Consider the following 18,687-nt stretch of genomic DNA (forward strand, 5'->3'; position numbering starts at 1 on the left):
TATCAACAACGTGGATGGCCCTTGAGGGCACTATGTTAAGTGAAACAAAGAGGAAGACAAATACTGTATGATCTCTCCTGTGTACGGACTCTAAAATACTGAACTCATAGATGCAGAGAAGGGATCAGCAATCACCAGAGGCAGGGGTAAGGGGGTGAACAAAACGGTTGAAGGTGGTCAAAAGGTACAAACTTTCGGTTATAAGATAAATAAGTCCTGGGGACATATTGTAGGGTATGGTGACCACAGTCCTACAATACTATATTGTCTATTTGAAAGTTGCTAAGAGGGTAAGTCTTAAAAGTTTTATTGCAAGAAAAAATGTGTAACCGTGAAGTGATGGATGTTAATTAAACTGTTGTGATAAGCATTTGCTATATATAAATAAATAAGTCATCCGGTTGTATACCTAAAATGTGACAATGCTATCCATCAGTTATATCTTCATAAACGTGGGAAAAATTAACCTCAACAGATGTAGATGAGCTGAAATCACATAGAGTGGATTGTCTGACCAAATGGACTCAAACTACAAATTGAAAGCCAACATATCAGGAGACCCTCCAAGGACTTGGAAACCAAGCCACACATTTCTAAATAACTCATGGGTCAAGGAGAAAGTCTCAAGTGAAATAAAAAAATACGCAGAACTGAATGAAAATGAAAATACCACATATCATAATTTCTAGGACTCTGCAAATACCACCAGAGAAATTTATAGCACAAAATGTATATGTTAGAAAAGAGAAAAAGTCTCAAATCAATAATCTAAGCTCCTGCCTCAAGAACCTACAAAAATAAGAGCAAGCAGAAGGAAAGAAACGCTAAAGATCAGAAATCAATGCAATCAGAGAGAGGAAACAATAGGGGGGAAAATATCATTAAGACGAAGAGCTAGTTCCTTAAGAGACTGATGAAAATGATCTTCCAGCAAGACTGACAAGAAAAACCGAAAAGTATCAGAAAAGAAACAAGAGGATTGAAGGGATAATAAGAGACTGAACAACTGTATCATGTAAATTTGTCAACTATATGAAACTAATCTTGTTTACAAACACAAATGACCACAACTCACCCAATATGAAATAAATCACTTGAATAGCCCTGCAGCTATTAAGGAAACAGAATTTATGATACAAAACCCCCCAAAAAAGACATCTTTAGGCCCAACTGGTTTCACATCAGGGTTCTACTAAATACTTAAAGAAAAATGAATACCAATTCTATACAAGAAAAGAAAATAAAAGGCATACGGATCAGAAAAGAATAAAACTGTCCCTATATGCAGACAACATTGTTTATAGAGAAAATCCCAAGGAATCTGCCAAAAAACTCTTAGAACTAGCAAATGAGTTCAACAAAGTCACAGGATACAAGACCTCCACACAAAATCAACTGTTATTTTCTTACACTTACAAGGAACACAGGAACATCAAACTTAAAAACCCAATACCATCTACAGTCAATCCAAAGGAAAAAGATTGAGGTAAAATCTAACAAAGTGTGTCCAGGGCTTTTATGCCGAAAACTACACAACACAGATCATTCAAATTATGTCTAAATAAATCGTGTTAGTGATTCAAAGAGCCAACATGGTAAAAACGCCGCTCCTCTCCAACGTGATACATAGGTTTGACACAATTCCTGTTAAAGTCCTAGCGAGATTGTTTTTTTGTACATACAGACAAGATTATCCTAGAATTGTATAATTATTCCCAAGTTATATGGAAAGGCAAAGGAACGATAACAGCTAAACAATTTGGGATTTAAAAAAAAAAAAAAGGAATAAAGCTGGAAGAATTAGTCTACCTCATTTCAAGACTTAGTAGAGCCGTAATAGTGCTGCCCTAGGAAGGCAGGAGAAGTACAGCACACAGATCGGGAACAGGACAGTGAATCCAGGAGCGTCCACAAATATGCCCCCCTGACCTCTGAGAAGATACAAGACCAACTCAATGAAGGAAACGGCCCTTTAACAAATGACACTGAAATGCACATTCACAAGAGGAAAGAAGACCCCTGACCTAGGTCTCACACATGATTCAAAAATTAACTCAAAAATGGATCACCAGCTTAAATGTAAAATAGAAAACTTTTAGAAGAGAAAGCATGGGGGAAACTCCTGGGGGTCTAGGGCCAAATAAAGAGTTGTTAGACTTGACACCAAAAGCATGATTTATAAAAGAACAAACAAGACTTCATCCAAAAAAAAAAAAAGTTTTGATTATTTTTTTCGTTTTGTGAAAAACCCTGTTAAAAGGACAAAAAGAAAGGAAAAAAAAAAAAAGGACAAAAAGATAAGCCGCAGACTGGAAGAAAATATCTGCAAACCTCATATGTAATGTAAGAACTATCCATTTAGAATATGTAAAATTCAAACTCAGTGGTAAAAAAACAAAGAATGCAATTAGACTATGAGCAAAAGACAGGAGACCTTTCACCAAAGAGGATACCCAGATGGCAAAGAAGCACATGAAAAGATTCGCATCGTTGGCCGTCAGGGAAATGCAAATTAAAAACCACAATGGCTAAAATAAAAAATAATGACACCACCAAATGCTGTCAAGGATGCAGAGAAATCACTCTCTGGGTCATTCATATACTGGTGGAGGTAAAATCATATAGCTGCTTTGGAAAACAGTCTGGCAGTTTCTTAAGAATAAAACAAAGCAAGGTATACATCTCAACAACTGCACTTGCAAGAATTTACCCCAGAGAAATGAAAACTGCGCTCACATGCACACACATAAATCTGTAAGGAATAGTGTGTCTAGAGCAGCTTTAGTCCCCATAGCCCCAAACTGGAAACAACCTAGATGCCTTCCCATAGGTAAGGGGTTAGCTGGGGTCTGTCCACACCCTGCAACACTTATGTAGCAAAAAAAAAAAAAAGGAACAAACTAGCAATACTCCTAACAACCTGCAGGAACCTCCAGAGAACTAAGCCAAGTGAGAGAAGCCAATCCCAAAAGGTCACACACAGACTGTGTGATTCCGTGTGTAACATTCTCAAAATGAAAAAATTGCAGAGATGGAGAACAGATCACAAGGGGTTAAGGAGGAGAGAGGAAAGCTGATGTGGCTATAAAAAGCCAAGGTGCGGGGTCTCCATGGTGATGAGATGCCCCGAGATGCCCTGTATCGTGACGGAATCAATGTCAGTGTCTCACTGTGGTAGTGACTTCTACAGGTATCAGTGGGGGACACTGGGCAAAGGGCACCCAGGGGCTCTGCATTCTCGTCTTACAACGACACAATCTCAAAATTTAAAGTTTCATTAAAGACAAACAAATACAAGGAAGTGATCGCTACGGAGGTCAGCGCAGTAGTTGCTTTTGGAGAGAAAGAGGGCAGTCGTAGTCTCTTCTGTAGTCACCCAGGAGTCGGCAAACGTGGGCAAAGCGCTCCCAGCCGATGCACAATCAACATGTAGCACAAGCAAATAAGCATTTGTCTTCGGCAACCAGGGTCCTGTCGGTCACGGCAGCACGAGGAGCCCGTCCGAACCGACGCGCACATGGTGGGAGAGTTCGGAGGTGAAAGTCGTCTGGCCCCCAAAACCTGGGAATGGATCACAGACACGAGCTAGCGACACAGGCCAGGGCTCCCTGGCATGCTGCGCTGGGGGGGGGGGGGGGGGGGGGGCTGTTTGATGAGGTTAAAAAGCCAAGACTTGGGGCGCCTGGATGGCTTAGTCTGTGAGGCACCCAACTCGATCTCAGCTCCAGGTCTTGAGCTCGGGGTCGTGAGTTCAAGCCCCACACTGGGCTCCACACTGGGCATGGAGTCTACTTTAAAAAACAAAACAAAACAAAAAAACGGCAAAGACTCAGACCAGTTTCCTGCATGACACTCCCACTCCACGGCCCACACCTACTAGGGACTCCGCCATCTCTTGCAGTCTCAGCGGAACAGGGAAATATCCAAATAGTCGTATTAGGAACTGAACTGTGCCCCCAGCCAAATTCATATGCTGGAACCTTCACTCCCAGCACAGCTGAGAACGGGACTGTATATGGAGACAGGGTCTTGCAAGAGGTCTTGCAAGAGCTGCAAAAGGCAGCTCCCCCGTCACAGGGTGAAGGCTAGGCCTATAGGACGGCGAGCTTCCAAGAAGGAGGGGAGACACCGGGATGTGTGCAGGGGGAGACCACCTGCCCTCACAGCGAGAAGGCGGCCGCCCGCAGGCCCAGGAGAGAGGCCTCGGGAGAAACCAAGCCCGCGACTTGGCCTGCTGCTTCCAGCCTCCAGAACCGGGAGCAAAGGGGCTGCTTGAGCTCCCGGCGGGTGGTACCCCCAGCCACGAGGACCGCCACATTCCAGGACAGAAGTCGCCAACCCGACACATCAGGTGATGACGCGCCCCCCAAGGCTCGCTGGGGGCCTGGGCCAGCCTGTGCCTCCCCCACCTCGTCTCGCTCCCCGGGGCACCCCCACCCTGGGCGCGAGGGATCACACACCCGGGGTCGCTTGTGCGGGGCCACGCAGGGCCAGAGCCAGGGTCACACCCAGAGCACCCCGACCCGGGCCCTGGGCACCCAGCACCTGCACCTGTCCTCGCCCAGCAGGGAGCGGTGACAGCACAGGCAGGCTCGGCGACGATAAACAGCCCGATCCCAGGAGAGCCCCTCCTGGCGTGGGGGCCACTCGGCCTGCTCTGACAAGCCTCGGGGGCCCCCAGGTCCACCAAGGTCTCAGGTGGGCTAGACCTTGTTCGGGGCCGGGACGGGGTGCGGGATGTCCCCCCGCCCCCCCGCCTTGTGATCACCGGAGGATCAGCTTTCCTGGCCCCGTGTGTCTTCCCTGACCCAGAAGGGAAGTCGTCCAGCCCCGCACTCCAGCTGGTCATCTGACCCCGCTCACTTGTCCGGCCCCTGGGGACACCTGCACAAAGGGGTACTTCTGCTTTTCAGACGGTTGAATGCATCCCAAATAAATGTCTGTTAACAAGCACGCATGCTAACTAAGCCTGGTTTCAAAAAACAAAACAAAACACCATGAAAGGCTGAAAAGAAATGCAGGCCGCTGTTTGCTCTCTCCCCGCTGCTCCTGGGGGGCCTAAGGGAAAACATCCCCGGCCCCAGGTTCAAATCCCAGCTCCACCCAACATCCTGCAGCCAGGCCGTGGCTGGTCTCGGTCCCGGGGGGCCCACATGATGGCACGAACCTCACGGGGGTGTCGGCATGTGGGAAAGCTCAGCATCATGACTGGGTCGTCAGAGACTTGATCACCGACCTATTTTTACATTAAAAGGCAATCCAGCCTTTACACGAGGCGAGTCTGTGAGTCTGTTCGCTGCTTTTTCTGTGCCCCTGGTCCTGGCCCTGCCCTGAGGCCACACCTGGAGGTCTGTTCTGCAAGAAATACCTTTGGCATCTGGGAATGAGCACACCCTTCTATTGCCCTGAGCACCCTCTTCCTGCACAATCACCATCATTCTCCATGTTAAAGAGTCTCCCTTCCTCCTATAAGGTCCAAGGCTCCAGCCCCAGCGCCCGTCCCTACGAGGACGGTGGACTGACGCCATCCCTGGGGACCTACAGAGGGACGACGTTCAGAAGGGACCTAGCACAGAACGGGCTGGTGTCAGGAGGACCGGAGGGAGCCGGGGAGCTGCAGCCAGCCCAGGCCCGTCCCGGGGAGAGTCCTCCCCTGGCCACCGGCTCAGCACCGTGAAGCAAGGGACACTGCATCTCAGCTGGCACAGCTGGAAAAGGTTCCCCCAGGGCGGCGAGTGTGGGTCTGTGTCGGCAAGGGGGAGGCGGGGCGGGCTAGAGCGAGTAAATCGGGCCTTGGCCGTCCAGGTAGGGCTCTGTTGCTTCTGCAGGCTCCCTTCCCTCTCTCACATCCGGCCTAACCGGAGCCTCTGGTCCCCAGCAGGGGGCTGCAAGGGGATAGAAGCCTGGAGGTTTTTACTAGAGCTCGGGAAGCAGCAGAGGGTCCGCAGAGCTGCAAAGAGGCCCACCTGAGACCCCTGGTTGGGGTGGCTGTCACGGGGAAGGGGGAAGACCCCCGTGCTACCCCTCCGCATTCGGGCTCTCCTTACACCTCTGTCGCCCCTACCTCTGTCCAGGTGGCTGTCTGGAGGAACCTGGGGGCACTCTGGAAGAGAAAGGATTTCCCCAAGACAGCAGAACCAAGTTGGACACAGAGCCGAGGGCAGCTGGCTTTCAGCATTTAGCAACTCTCGCCCTGTGCCAGGGGGGCCCTGCTCTCAGACCCTCCCTCCCACCCACCCTCTCCCAGCAGGAGTCCTGTAGCAACCCCTGATTCAGTGAGGATGGACATGGGGGCCTTGGGTGGCATCACACGAACCAAAGAGCCTTGGGAAACCAAGGAAGAGCCTTGGACGTCACATATTTGCGGGAACTGGAGGATGCTCCATGGGGACCGGGGCACAGGATATTTTCCCCACTGGAACCTTCAAGAACAGACCAGCGGTCAGAACTAATCAACAAATTCGGTAAAGTTGCATGATACCAAATTGCTATCCAAAAGTCAGTTTTGTTGCTATTCACTAATAACAAAGTATCAGAAAGAAAAATTAGAAAAAAAAAAATAATAATCCCGGGGCCCCTGGGTGGTGCAGCTGGTTGAGCATCTGACTCTTGGTTTCGGCTCAGGTCCTGATCTCGAGGTGTGAGATCGAGCCCCGTGTCAGGCTCCACACTCGGCACGGAGTCGGCGTGTCCCTCTCCCTCTCCTCCCCATGCTCGTGCATGCTCTCTCTTCTCTCAAATAAAAGCCTTAAAAAAAAAAAAAAGAAAAAGAAAATCCCATTTACAATTGTATCAAAAGGAATCAGACACCCAGAATAAACTTAACCAAGGAGATGAGGGACCTGTGCCCTGAAAACTGTAAGATCCTAATGGAAAAAAAAATGAAGATCCAAGCAAATGGAAAGATATACTGTGTTCATGGATTGGGAGAATTGATACTAATAAATATCCACGCTCTCCGGAGCCACCTGCAGGTTCAGTGCAATCCCTATCAAAATGCCAATGCCATTTTTCACAGGAATAGAGCAAACAATCCTAAAATTTGCATAGAGACACAGAAGCCCCCAAACAGGCGCAGCGATCTTGAGAGAGAGCAGAGAATGAATAAAATCTTAAAAAAAAAAAAAAAGTGGTCTCTGTCCATAAATACTGGACCATGAGGGAGCCTACCTCCATCGGGTCTCCATAAGGCAAGCGTGTAGCCCAGGGCCTGGCGCACAGGGTGTATCTCGTAAGGATCACCGATTATCGCCTTTTAACCTGGCCATTCCACTTCCATTCCAATTTTTTAAAAAAATCATACTGGGGCAAATAGGTATGAGGACGCCCAGGTGATGGAGTAACCCAAATGCTGGCTCTGATGTGCACCCTCCACCACCACTAGCATCATTAAGAGGAAAGCAGCAGCAATAATCGGAGAGTGTAAAAGCCAACAGGAAGGACACCATGACGGGCGCTTACCGTCCGCACCCAGGGCTGCGCACTCTTCTGGGCGGCTCTGCTCGAGCAATCACCTTGATTTTCCCCAGACACCTCCGGGGACGCTCTGCGACCCTCTACTTTAAAGAGGAGGGTATGGAGGCGTGGGGAGGGTCAAGGGCATCGCAAGGTCACGCTGGGAGGTCCGGCAGGGCCAGTTAGCTAAGCTCTGTGTACATAAAAATCCAAAGGATTACGCACGAGAGGGTCAATCGGTACCTGGGGGTTTCCTTGGATTCTGTTTTTCTCAGGTTGCGTCAACGTACAATTTTCCAATTAGAAAACTCAAAACTGGGTGTTTAAGGAAACACACGAGAACTGGCCCGATGCCTGGCGGGCTGGAGGCTCGCTGGGACCTGGGCACGCCCCCCGGCCTACCGAGTCGCGGAAGGGGTGGATGGCCCACGGGGCAGCCCATGCTTCCCGGGCCGCGTTGTGGGCACGCTCCGGCCCCCTTTCCCTCTGCTCACGTCCCAGCCCGGCCAGGAGCCCCTGAAGGCACTTGGGCAAAAGGAGGTAAGCGTCGTCGGCCGGAGGGGCTCACCCAGCACGGCCCGAGGCCCTGCCTTGCCCAACATGATGGCAACGTCCGACCAGCCAAGAACAAAACCGGTCCTCTCGTTTGCCCCCAGATGGTAAGAAAGACAAGATGGTTCAAAAAACAAGGTATTCTTATTGTATGCATCGGGATCCCCGGGTGTCTCAGGGGTTTAGCGCCTGCCTTTGGCCCAGGGCACGATCCTGGAGTCCCGGGATTGAGTCCCACGTCGGGCTCCCGGTGCATGGAGCCTGCTTCTCCCTCTGCCTGGGTCTCTCTCTCTATCATAAATAAATAAATCTTAAAAAAAAAAAACAAGAATCCTATGCATCGAGCAGAGTCAGAGCCACAAGCCCAAGATGTCGGCAGGCGTCAAAAGCCACTTGAACACTCTTCAGGGCCCTCAGGGCCCCACTTGACACCGCGGCCTTGCGACCCAAGGCCACGAGCTGTCCCGGGGGGGGGGGGGGGGGCCCGGCGCGGCTGCTGGGCCGAGGGCCAGGCCCTGACGAGCTCCCAGCCAGCAGCGGGAAGGCCCGGCGCTCCACCGGCTCTGGCGGCCTTCGCGCCCCCCGCGCATCCAGGCCTCGGGCTCAGGTCCCCGCAGGGCGGCGTCCCACGCATCCCACCGGGAGCCCGGAGGCCCGCGGGCGGCAGGTGCTGCAGCCAACAAGGAAAGGACAGGTGAAGTCTGCACCCCGCGGCTGACGTTCTCGAGAAACTCTAAAATCTCAGGTAGTGAATCAAATGCACGAGGGCAGGAGACGGGGAGGCCACACGAGACCCGCAGCGAGGGAGGGACGCTGCGGGGACAGCACCGGCGGAGAGGCAGGTGGCTGCTGGCCGGACACTCAGGGCCGACAGCGGGGTAGTGTGTGCAAAGGCCCTGTGGCAGGAGGCGGAGCAACGCTGCGGTCGCGGCTGGCGCAGAGGCGCGGCCTCCAGGCCGAGGGAGGGAGGGAGGGAGGGCCTGGGGTCTACCCAAGGGCACAGGCAACCCCCGAGGATTCTTTACGGTGACGGGACCCACTCGGGGATGCCCACGGTCCGAGAAACACGGAGCAGGGCGGCCGGGGCCGGGGCCGGGAAGGCGCTCAGCACCCGCCCCCCCCCCCTGGGGCCGCCCGCACCTGCCGCCCCCGCCCCCCGGGCACAGGCCGAGGCAGGAAGGCAGAGGCTCAGCGCACGCACCGCCCCGCACCTGCACGACGCACCTGCGCGGCGACCTCGCGCCTCCCCCGCCCGCCGCCCCGGCTCAGCCCGCCGCGGTGACGTCAGCGCGCGTGCCCACGTGACCCCGCGGCCTGCGGCGCATGACGCAGGCGTGACGCACGGCGGGCTGCCCGGGCCCCGGCGGGCGCGCGGCGTCAGCAGGGGGCGCACCCGCTTCCGGTGGCGGTTGCCGGGGCGACCGGGACGCGCCCTGACCCGCCCCGGGAGGGGGACCCGACCCCGACGCCGCCCCGGCGCCGCGCCCCCCGCCCCGCGCCCCCGCTCGCCTCGGCCTCAGCTCGCGCAGCTGCACGGATCCTGCGGAGCTCCGGGCCCGGGTCCGCCCCACCCCGGCCCTGGCGGCGGCCCGGCGGCTGCACAGCCCGCTCGGAACCAGCACCGGGGACGCCGGCTGACGCGGACCCCTGGGCGCCCCATGCACGGTCCCGCTCTCGGACCCCTGGGCGCCCCATGCAGGGTCCCGCTGGTGCAGACCCCTGGGCGCCCCATGCACGGTCCCGCTCTCGGACCCCTGGGCGCCCCATGCACGGTCCCGCTGGTGCAGATCCCTGGGCGCCCCATGCACGGTCCCGCTCTCGGACCCCTGGGCGCCCCATGCACGGTCCCGCTCTCGGACCCCTGGGCGCCCCATGCACGGTCCCGCTCTCGGACCCCTGGGCGCCCCATGCACGGTCCCGCTCTCGGACCCCTGGGCGCCCCATGCACGGTCCCGCTCTCGGACCCCTGGGCGCCCCATGCACGGTCCGGCTGGTGCAGACCCCTGGGCACCCCATGCAGTGGGCTGAGGCCCCGATGCTTGTTTCCACGCCTGCTCCAGCCTTGGGCCCTGCTGGGGTTGGGGGCGGGGTAGAGGCCGAGGATCTCTCCCTTAGGGATCAGCCAGGTGACCCCAGAGGCAGGCAATGAGCTAGAATGCAGGAAGGTGGGGGGGGCCATCCCCTTGGCAAACTAGGAACCGGGCTGAGACGGGTGGGAACCCAGGCAAGGTCATGCAGCCGCCAGGGAGCAGGACTGGGATGGGACTTAACCCACAGTTTGAAACCTATGCTTTCCATACAGCCATGCACCTGGGGTGGGGCCGAGGCCCAGGGGCCCGCTATGTTCTGGGCATCTGGGGACTGACCTCTGTTGTCATGTTTCTGCCTGCAGGTGACTCAAGAGCTGGAGGAGCCAGTGGGGTGGCAGGAGGGGCAGCAGCCAGAGGCAAGCGGGAAACCGGAAACTGTGGGCCTGAGAGCCGGGGCCCAGTGCCTGGCCTGCATCTGCCAGCTGTGGGACCCCGGACAAACTACGGAGGGTGTCTGAGCCTGTTTCTTCATCTGTGAAACGGCTGCGGAGGTACCTGTCCTGCTGGGAGGCTGTGACAGGAGAGGGACCGTGTGGGGAATACCTGGTGCATCACAGGTCACAGTAAATGGTCCCTGGAAGGACGGCCCTGGGCTTGGAGGCTGAGTTGCCAGGAAAGGTCCAGCGTGCCCACTAGTTGAATTCCAGATAAACCATGAGTGACTCTTTTTTAAGTCTATGTATGTCCCGAATATTCCACGAGTACGCCCATACAACGGGATAGTTGGCCATAAAAAAGAATGAAGTGCTGAGACATGCTACAGCCTGCGTACGCCTTGAAAACACTCGAGGCGAGAGCAGCTGGTCGTAAAAGATCATGTACTGTGAGATCCCATTTACGTGGAATGTCCCGGACAGGTGAGCCCACAGGGGTAGGAAGTAGGCTTCTGGCTGCCTAAGGAACCGAGGGGAAAACCAGCAAGTGCTTGCTAATGGGTGTGGGATTTCTTTTGGGGGTGACTGAAGATGTTCTAAAACTGAATGCAGTGGGGGCTGGACAACTCCGAATGTACCAAAAAAAAAAAAAAAACCCCCACTGATTTGTACACTTCCTTACGTGGGTTAACTGTGTGGCACGGGGATGCATCCCAATAAAGCTACTTAAAAAGAATACATTGGGCACCACAGAGGCCTTTCTAGCCTTCGCGAAGCGGCTCCGCTCACTGGCTGGCAGGCGGGAGATTTGAAGGCAGAGTAACCTTGCTCACCAGGCAGGATCTTCGCAGAGTCTCCCTGAAACCTCAGGTTGCGCTCTGGAACCTGCTGGAATGGGGCCTTCGGGGCCGCCCAGGGAATCGCCAACACGGACCCAGAACCCAAAACGATCACGCCCAGGCTTGTTCTTTACAATCGCGCTTCACACTTTTATTGTTAATTTTCTTCACATGGCAGATACAGAACCGCCCTCCTCCGCGATCCACACCCACGCCCGAGAACCACCGCTGACCGGGAAACACCACTCTCTAGAAGACCACCCCGGCTCCGTGACTGGGACACTCCGTGGCCCTTTCCGCTAGTCTGAGAGGGTCGAAGGCGGACCGGCACGTTCGCACATGCAAACAGGAGCATCCCCCAGCCCCCACGACATTTTCTGGGATTCACCATCGGTTGAAGTTGACTTTCAAAGCTTTGGGTTCGGGAGCCCTCCCTGCTGCTGAAAAGGAGAATCCTCAAGAACTGAGAGGCTGGGGTACAGTTCATGAGTGTCAACATCTATGGGACGGATGAGGAACAGCCACAGCCTTTCATGCTTGTGAGGGTTAATTTTCGGAGCAGGCAAAAGGATGCCAGCTATGGAAATGGACAACTTTAACTGATGGTTTTTAGCTGGGTGGCAAACGGAACACGGTGACGTGGCCAGCCATCGGCCCTTCTCTGCCCATGTGAGGGTCTCGTGAGACCTTCCTCCCAGACCGTTATCAGACCCTACATTGCAGCCAGTCGACTGATTAATTAAATAACACAAGTTATAAAACTTTAAAAAGGGGGCATTTACAGTCAGGGACATAAATACGTGCTTTTAAAAGTGTCTACGTACATATTTACAGAGTTGCAAGATCAACCATAGTAGCCCTGAAAAAAAAAGTCCCTTTTTGTGTGTGACCACTCAGGTTCTCCAAAGTTCTCTCCTTCCACCGTGGGGTTGACACGTCACTACTAAAAACAGAGCTGAGGGAACAGCGCCAAAGTGGGCTCAGACATCCGTGTCTGGGGTCTGCCCCAAAGGCACAAAACCCAAGACCCTCACTGGACTGGGGCCAAACTCCTAGCCCAGCTCACCCGTTTCTCCGAGACATGGACGGCCCCGCACATGCAGGAGCCAGCCCCGTCATTCCCTGGCAGGCGACCGGTGGCCTCTAGAAATCTCTTCTTCTTCCCCCTGTGCTTCGCTGCTTCATCCTCCAGCTGGCTGTTCAGTTCCCAATTTTTGTGTCCTTTTCCAGCTAGTCTGCGAAGGTCAGACGCTAAAGGTGTGGATGGTCCCACCGAGTGAGGCCAAAGCAGCACCCGGGCCCTCCCCTGGCCCCCCCCACGCCGTCCCATCCCCCGCCTCCCCCCAGGGAGGACCCCGATCTCCAGGCAGGGGCGAGGACCCATGAGAATTTCGAGTCTGGCGACAACTCAAGCCAGCAGCTCAGGCAAAGGAGGGAGGCCGTCGACGTGCGCGGGCCGAGGGGGTCGATGAGCGAGGCTCCGACGTGTCCACACGCCGTCGGTTCCCAGAGAGGGTGGAAGGCTGGGGAAGGCAGCGTGGCTGGGAGGGAGGCTCGGCCTCCCCCGAGGCCTTCCTGGGACGGGGCTGGAGCCGACCCCTGAGCCCGAGCACGGTCCCCGCCACGGCAAAAGACAACTCGAGAAGCAAAAAGCAGGATCAAGGAGCTCTTGAAAAATTGCATAGTAGGAGAGGCCCCACCCTGGCGGGAGGCTGAGCCGCAGAAGACGGTCCCGGGGCTGCACCCAAGTGTCGTCCGTGGTGTGGAACCAGCTGCCTTCCTGCCTCCCGGGGTTTGAGACCCTCGTCTGAAGACCGCACGCACACGCGCACACACGCTCACCCGCGCACACACTCCCTTCCTTTCTCTCCCAGGCTCATCAAGTGGAATAGGTCGGTACTCCCTGCAGGGCAGAAGGCCAGTCCCTTTGGCTTCACGGATTCCAGGTCACTTCAGGTGCTGAGGAGAAAAAAGAAGAGAAATGATGCGGTGGCTGCAGACTCCGGGCCCAGTCCGGCCGCGGCCTGCGCTCCCGCCACGTGTCTGATTCAACCAGGCACTGAAATGTGCCACGTACGCAGCTCGAGGAGTCCGCAGTGAACACACGTGCGTGCCCAGCTCCTGGCCCAAGAAACAGCACACGACCGACCTCCCCGTGGCCCCCAGCCACACCCCCGTTTAGCACCACCCCTGAGCCTCAGCCCCGGAATGAACACTCTCGGCCCTCTTCATGCACACGTTGCCCATTTTCAACTGAAATAAATGGAATCAGTGGGTCCGTGTCCTTTGTGTCTGGCTTCTCCCGCGTGACAGCATGTGAGGTTCATCCCTTCCGAGCCTGTGTGTGCTCCTGCCCACCTCCTTGCTACGGGGTCGACTGCAGGACCTGCTGCCTTCATCCGCCTGGTCCACGGCCAACGCACAGGGGGCAGGTTCCAGTCCGGGCCCACCGTGAGGAATGCTGCTGGGACCCGCTACGTATGTCTGGAGGACACGTGCGGTGCACACGCGTCGTATATAGGCCGAGGGGAAGCACCGGGTAGCAGGGTGTGTGCATGGAACACCCGAACTTCCCACGGTGGAACTTCCCACGGTGGGCACACCCCCCTGCTGAGTATCCCTCTGGTGGTGCAGCTGCTGGGTCCTAGGGATGCGGAGGTTCGGCTTCCATCAATACTGCCCAACATTATTCCATGGTATCTACACCACCACCTGACTGCACTCTGATGCTTGCGACGACCCTCACGGCGGGTGACACCGACCCCCAGACCCCCCCATGGCAGGTGACAGAGATCCCCAGATCCCCATTTTGCAGGGAAGAAAGAGGCTCAGAGAGGACGAGTGACTTTTACAAGGTCAGGCTGATGACCAGGGGCGGCCGTGGGCCTGGAACCCGGATCCAGCCACCACAGGGAGGGTCCCGGGACAAGCGGGGCCCCAGGGCTGCCCTGGCACTGCCCCACCACGTCTGGAAGACGCCAGCCCAGCCTCTCCTCTCCAGGCCCCAAGCTTTCCGTCTGTGAGAAGGGCGAGGGCAGGGACGCTCTCCAGAGCCTTCCAGCTCTGCGCTCAGCGCCCAGGCCGCCGGCGCTCCACGGCGTGCCCAGCCCGGGGTCACGTGCCCTCTCGGGAGCCTGTTCTGGAGACACAGGCTCAGTCCTGCCTCAAGACAACACACCCTCTGGCGCAAGTGGATGTTGCTTCCATGCCCCTCCCCAGTCCCCAGAGAAGTAAAGCCCAGAGCCCAGAGACTCCAGCAGCTTCAGGAAGGGAGGAGCGAACGAGCTCTGGGTAGCAGGGCAGGCGGAGGGGAGAACGTACAGGATGGAGGACCCCAAAGTTTCAGAGTTCAGCCCATTCTTGCCCAGAACCACCACCGCATTCTCATTCTGACAACCCTGGCTGCATTAAGCAGGTGTCCCCGAACTTGAGCGGGCCCCAGAATCACGGGCCGTCTGCCAGTACAGATTCCAGGCCCTGCACCAGGACGCTCCCTCAGTAAATCTCGAGTGGCTCCCTGGGGTCTGTATCTTTCACCAGGCGCCCTGACCTACAGGTGCACGGGCTCCTCCAACCATGCTTTAGAGGCCGGCCCCGGGGGCGCAGTGACAGAAGACGTGCCACGTCAGCAGCAAAGGAGCCCAAGCCTGCTCGAGACCACTGGCCAGGCCCAGGCCCCCTGAAGAGGGGAAGTCCGGCTTCCGCGCATGGATTCAGGTTTTACCAGTAGAGAATCCACGAAGAGACTTCTGGTTCGTGTTCCGCAGAATACTAGGACTTACTAGGACTTTCACTCTCAAATACGTTGTGGGAATAGAGACTCCACAACCTTTGCTGGGCTCACAGCCTCTCCAGGTCTCGATGAAGTGCTGGCTCTTGCTCTCCTGCTGTTCTCCGTCAGCAGTGACACCTCGTGCTTGTGTGTGCCAGGCGCTGTTGTTCCTGCTCTGCACACCGACACCTGTAGTTCTCACAAGCCATGAAGCAGGCGCCACTGTCATCCCCAGTCTACCGGCGTGGAGACTGAGGTCTCGGGGTACCTTGCCGAGGTCCCCCAGCCAGTAAGTGGCAGAGCTGGTGTCTGCGCCCGGAAGCCCCCCGGTGCCCACCTGCCTGCAAGACGGGCCGGCCGTGCCCCAGCTGGCACACAGGCGATCGTGCCCGCCTCTCCCCTGCTTCCCGCCCACCGCAAGCCCCAAGCCCAGTGCGCCTCGCCCCCAGAGCCACCCGAACCGGGCCAGAAGCCGCTCTGCCCTCCTCGTACCTGTCAGGGAGCAGGCGAAGTGTCTACTCTTTGAAGAGGGGTCCCTGGAACTGGGCTGCAGCCGTGGCCTTGACGTTTCTACACTGCCTGGTGACGTACGGGGCGGCTGGCGGAGGGCACCGGGACGCCAGGCGGAGGCTGTAGCTGTTGGGGAGAGGAAGGACACACAGCATCAGAGGGGCTGGCCCTGGTGCCCCACACGGCACCTACAGGACGTGGGCTTTAATGGCCCGCATGGGCTCCGCTGAGCGCTGCCCGCCACCTTCCCTCCGCTTCAAGGGACGGGGCCCCCACCAGCGGGGCTCTGGGGCGCTGCACCTAGCAGGGCTGCCCTGAGGCCCCCCCCAGGGCGACAGGGTGAGCTGGGAACAGAGCTCTGTCGTGCAGATGGCGGCTGCCCTGTGCCCCCACCTGCCTCCCCTGGCCTCCCCGTCCCACCCCGTCCCACCCCGGGGCAGCAGGGGGAGCTTCTGGTACCAAGTTCCATCCATCCCCGGCAGTGGGTCTCCTCCAGGCCGTGCACTCTGCACTCGGCCCCATCCCGGCCTCACCGCATCGAGCACTTTCGGGAATCTCAGAGGCTGTGAGCCCAGATCCCGTGACACGGTTTGGCCCTGTCCACTACCACAGCCCATTAAATACGATTTCTTTATCCCAGGAAAGCATTTAAACATTTTTTAAAAGATAGGTAACCTAAGACCACGACTCCTCCCCTTCCTTCACGCAGCTAACTCAGACTCATCTTTCAGGTCCCGGCTGGGATACCACCTCCTCCAGGAAGCCTTCCTTCTTTGACTCCTGAGTGCAGCATCCCCCTGCAGGCTCCCACGGCCCCCTCACACTTCCCCATCGCAGCCCCGGTGACACGGAGTCACAATCGCAGGGGTAACGTATCTGCCTCCCTCCTGGGCTGAGAGATCCCAAGGCCGGGGCTTCTGTCCTGTTCGCTGATGCATCTCCATCTCGGCACGACAAAAATAAATAGTCGTTGAGTAAGAACGACACGTAGCCGGCAACGAGCTAGGTATCTGCAGTCATCCCGCTCTACACACGACCTACCGAGGTGGACACTCGACGGGCCCCGACTTGCAGACGGGGAAACAGACACGGCGGGCTGAGAACCTCGCCCCAGGTCCCAGAGCGGCTCCCCAGACAGAAGAGCACAGCAAGGAGGCCCTGGGTCAGGACAGGTGGAGGGTGGGGCGAGCGGGGCAGCGGGAAGGGTGGTGGCCCAGAGTCCGCTGAGAGGGCGCGGGACATGGGGACGGGCCAGTCACAAAGCGGAGATATCAGGGTCGAGACGACTGGTTCTCAACAGGGGCAAGTGTGGGGCGTGTCTGGAGACAGGCTTGGGGGTCCCATGTGAGGGCGGGAGCCGCCACGGCACCAGTGGACAGGCCGGGGACTGCCGCCAGACGCTCCACAGCTGGGGACTGACCCCGCGTCAGTAGCGTCAAAGCTGCAAAGGCAGCCAACGGCTCCAACAGCTCCTATCACAGTAAGAAGTAAGGGGCGTGCGGACACACAGACACGTGAACCGACAAGTGGGGGCCTGGCCTCGGGGGCGGCGGGGTGCCCCGTGGGAACCACCCCACGGCCGTGCAGTCCAGGCCTGTGGGCGGCCCATTCCGCCGTCGGAGCAAGAGTCAAGGCAGACAACCAGGGGGGCCCCGGGCTCAGCGGCAGGCCCCAGAACGACGAGGCCCTTCGGCGGCCTGGGTGCGGGCCGGGACCCCAACATGAGCACAGCCCCTCCACCAGCTGACCGACTGCGGAGGGACACTCAGGTGTGAGGCCGCCCGGAAATTTGGGACGACCCGCGGGCTTGTCCTGCTGGGGACAAAGGCAGTCCCAGCACACCGCGGGTGCCCCCTCCCCTGTCTGCAGAGATGTCCCTAATGGCGTGGAGTGGGACGAGCAGCAGCCTGGAAGACAGGCCGGCCCCCACCATCAACTGCTACGTCTGACACCATCATTGCTCAAAACCCAGATCCGTCAAACCAAGGGGACCCCCTGGCCGCCCCTCCCTCTGCAGCTGCTCCCCTGCTCCCCCTGCTCCCTGCGCACCTGTTCCACCGAGGCTCCTGCAGCCACAGCCACGTCCGCTGGGGGGGCGAGCTTCCCCCCAGCCCTTGGCCTCTGCACAGCCGCCTGCAGAGCCCCCAAAGGCAGGCTCCCCTCGCCCCACCCTCCACCGGGCTTGGCCCAGTGGGGGCCACCCCAGCTGGCATGCGCACAGCCCTTGTAATTCCCACGTACTTTCTCAGCTGTTATCATGGACCCTCCCGGCAGCTCAGGATGTGGGGAGAACAAGCGCTTTTTATACCCATTTCACAGAGGAGGACACTGAGGCTCAGATTCAGACACGTTCCTGGGGGAGCAGAGCCCAGGCCTTTCAGCTCTGTGGGCCACACAGCAGGTCACCCCTGTGTCTCCTGTTAGGACGGCCTCCCTCCTGACGGTGAAACCTCCTGCAGCCAGAGGACCCGGGGCCCTGTCGCTGCCGCAGCCGAGCTGTCAGGGGCTGAGAACACCGTCTGCGGCACACGTACTTCCGTGGTTAACGCACAGAGACCCGATTCCAGGTTCCCAGTGTGTGACCCTGGCCAGTCGGGGCCTCTCTGGGCCCTGGTCTCACCACCTGCAAAACACGAGCAGTGACCCCCTGGCTTGTTGGGCTGATTAAATTGAGAGGAAGCTCTTAGCACAGGACACGCACGGTGTCTGCTTGGCGGCAGTCGGTGGGGCCGCCGGGGGGGCGGTCCCCGTGTGGGTCCCCATCCCGCTGGCCGTGTAACCCAGGGTGTGGCCCTACGTGCCTCCAGGGCTCTGAACCTCAGCCTCCTCATCTGAAACAGGGGCCACTCCAGCTGGGCCGCCGAGGCAGAGCGGGGCCGGGGAGCCTGGGGACCCAGATGCGAGGGCACTTCACCTCCTGAGACCCCAGCAGCGTGGGATGCGGGATGCTCCTGGTGGTGGTGACACGGCGGGTCGGAGCAGGCGGACGGCCGGCCAGCGCCCTCCCTCCCTGTCCCTTGGGCCCCCTCAGTCCCCAGAGCACGCCGGGTCAGGACGCACCCCGGCTCAGTCCCGGCTCCCACTCCCAGGCAGTG

The 18,687-nt window shown here is 57.4% G+C and overlaps 1 protein-coding gene and 2 long non-coding RNA genes across 23 annotated transcripts in view; 1 reads left to right on the forward strand and 2 right to left on the reverse strand.

Moving 5' to 3' along the window:
* Positions 1 to 3,259: 3,259 nt before the first annotated feature.
* Positions 3,260 to 8,577, reverse strand: LOC118354062 (uncharacterized). Of its 2 annotated transcripts, XR_007409276.1 has the most exons (3): positions 7,462 to 8,577; positions 3,713 to 6,747; positions 3,260 to 3,561 (listed from the first exon to the last, which is right to left on the reverse strand). It is a non-coding gene; the product is annotated as an uncharacterized LOC118354062 (long non-coding RNA). The 2 variants fall into 2 exon arrangements; XR_007409275.1 differs by having other exon boundaries at positions 3,260 to 6,747.
* Positions 8,578 to 8,594: 17 nt separating this feature from the next.
* On the forward strand, positions 8,595 to 15,719 carry LOC112660265 (uncharacterized). 8 transcript variants are annotated; one of them, XR_004813421.2, is made up of 3 exons: positions 8,595 to 8,752; positions 10,400 to 10,588; positions 11,489 to 15,719. It is a non-coding gene; the product is annotated as an uncharacterized LOC112660265 (long non-coding RNA). The 8 variants fall into 8 exon arrangements; XR_003136811.3 differs by lacking the exon at positions 8,595 to 8,752 and adding an exon at positions 9,515 to 9,672; XR_007409273.1 differs by lacking the exon at positions 8,595 to 8,752 and adding an exon at positions 9,726 to 9,779.
* PRDM2 (PR/SET domain 2) overlaps positions 11,434 to 18,687 on the reverse strand; it is a 120,637-nt gene continuing 113,383 nt past the window's right edge. For 10 of the 13 annotated variants that reach the window (XM_049107100.1, XM_035712923.2, XM_049107081.1 and 7 more), the window contains 2 exons: positions 15,575 to 15,718; positions 11,434 to 13,269 (listed from right to left, as the gene is read on the reverse strand). In XM_049107100.1, coding sequence (XP_048963057.1) covers positions 15,598 to 15,718 — 121 coding nt within the window. In that variant the 3' untranslated portion in view covers positions 11,434 to 13,269; positions 15,575 to 15,597. Of the gene's footprint in view, positions 13,270 to 15,574; positions 15,719 to 18,687 lie in introns of those variants that run through there. The other 3 variants (XR_007409265.1, XR_007409264.1, XR_007409260.1) reach the window with 2 other exon arrangements.

Source organism: Canis lupus, chromosome 2 (genome assembly GCF_003254725.2).
Source record: "Canis lupus dingo isolate Sandy chromosome 2, ASM325472v2, whole genome shotgun sequence".
Classification (NCBI taxonomy): domain Eukaryota; kingdom Metazoa; phylum Chordata; class Mammalia; order Carnivora; family Canidae; genus Canis; species Canis lupus.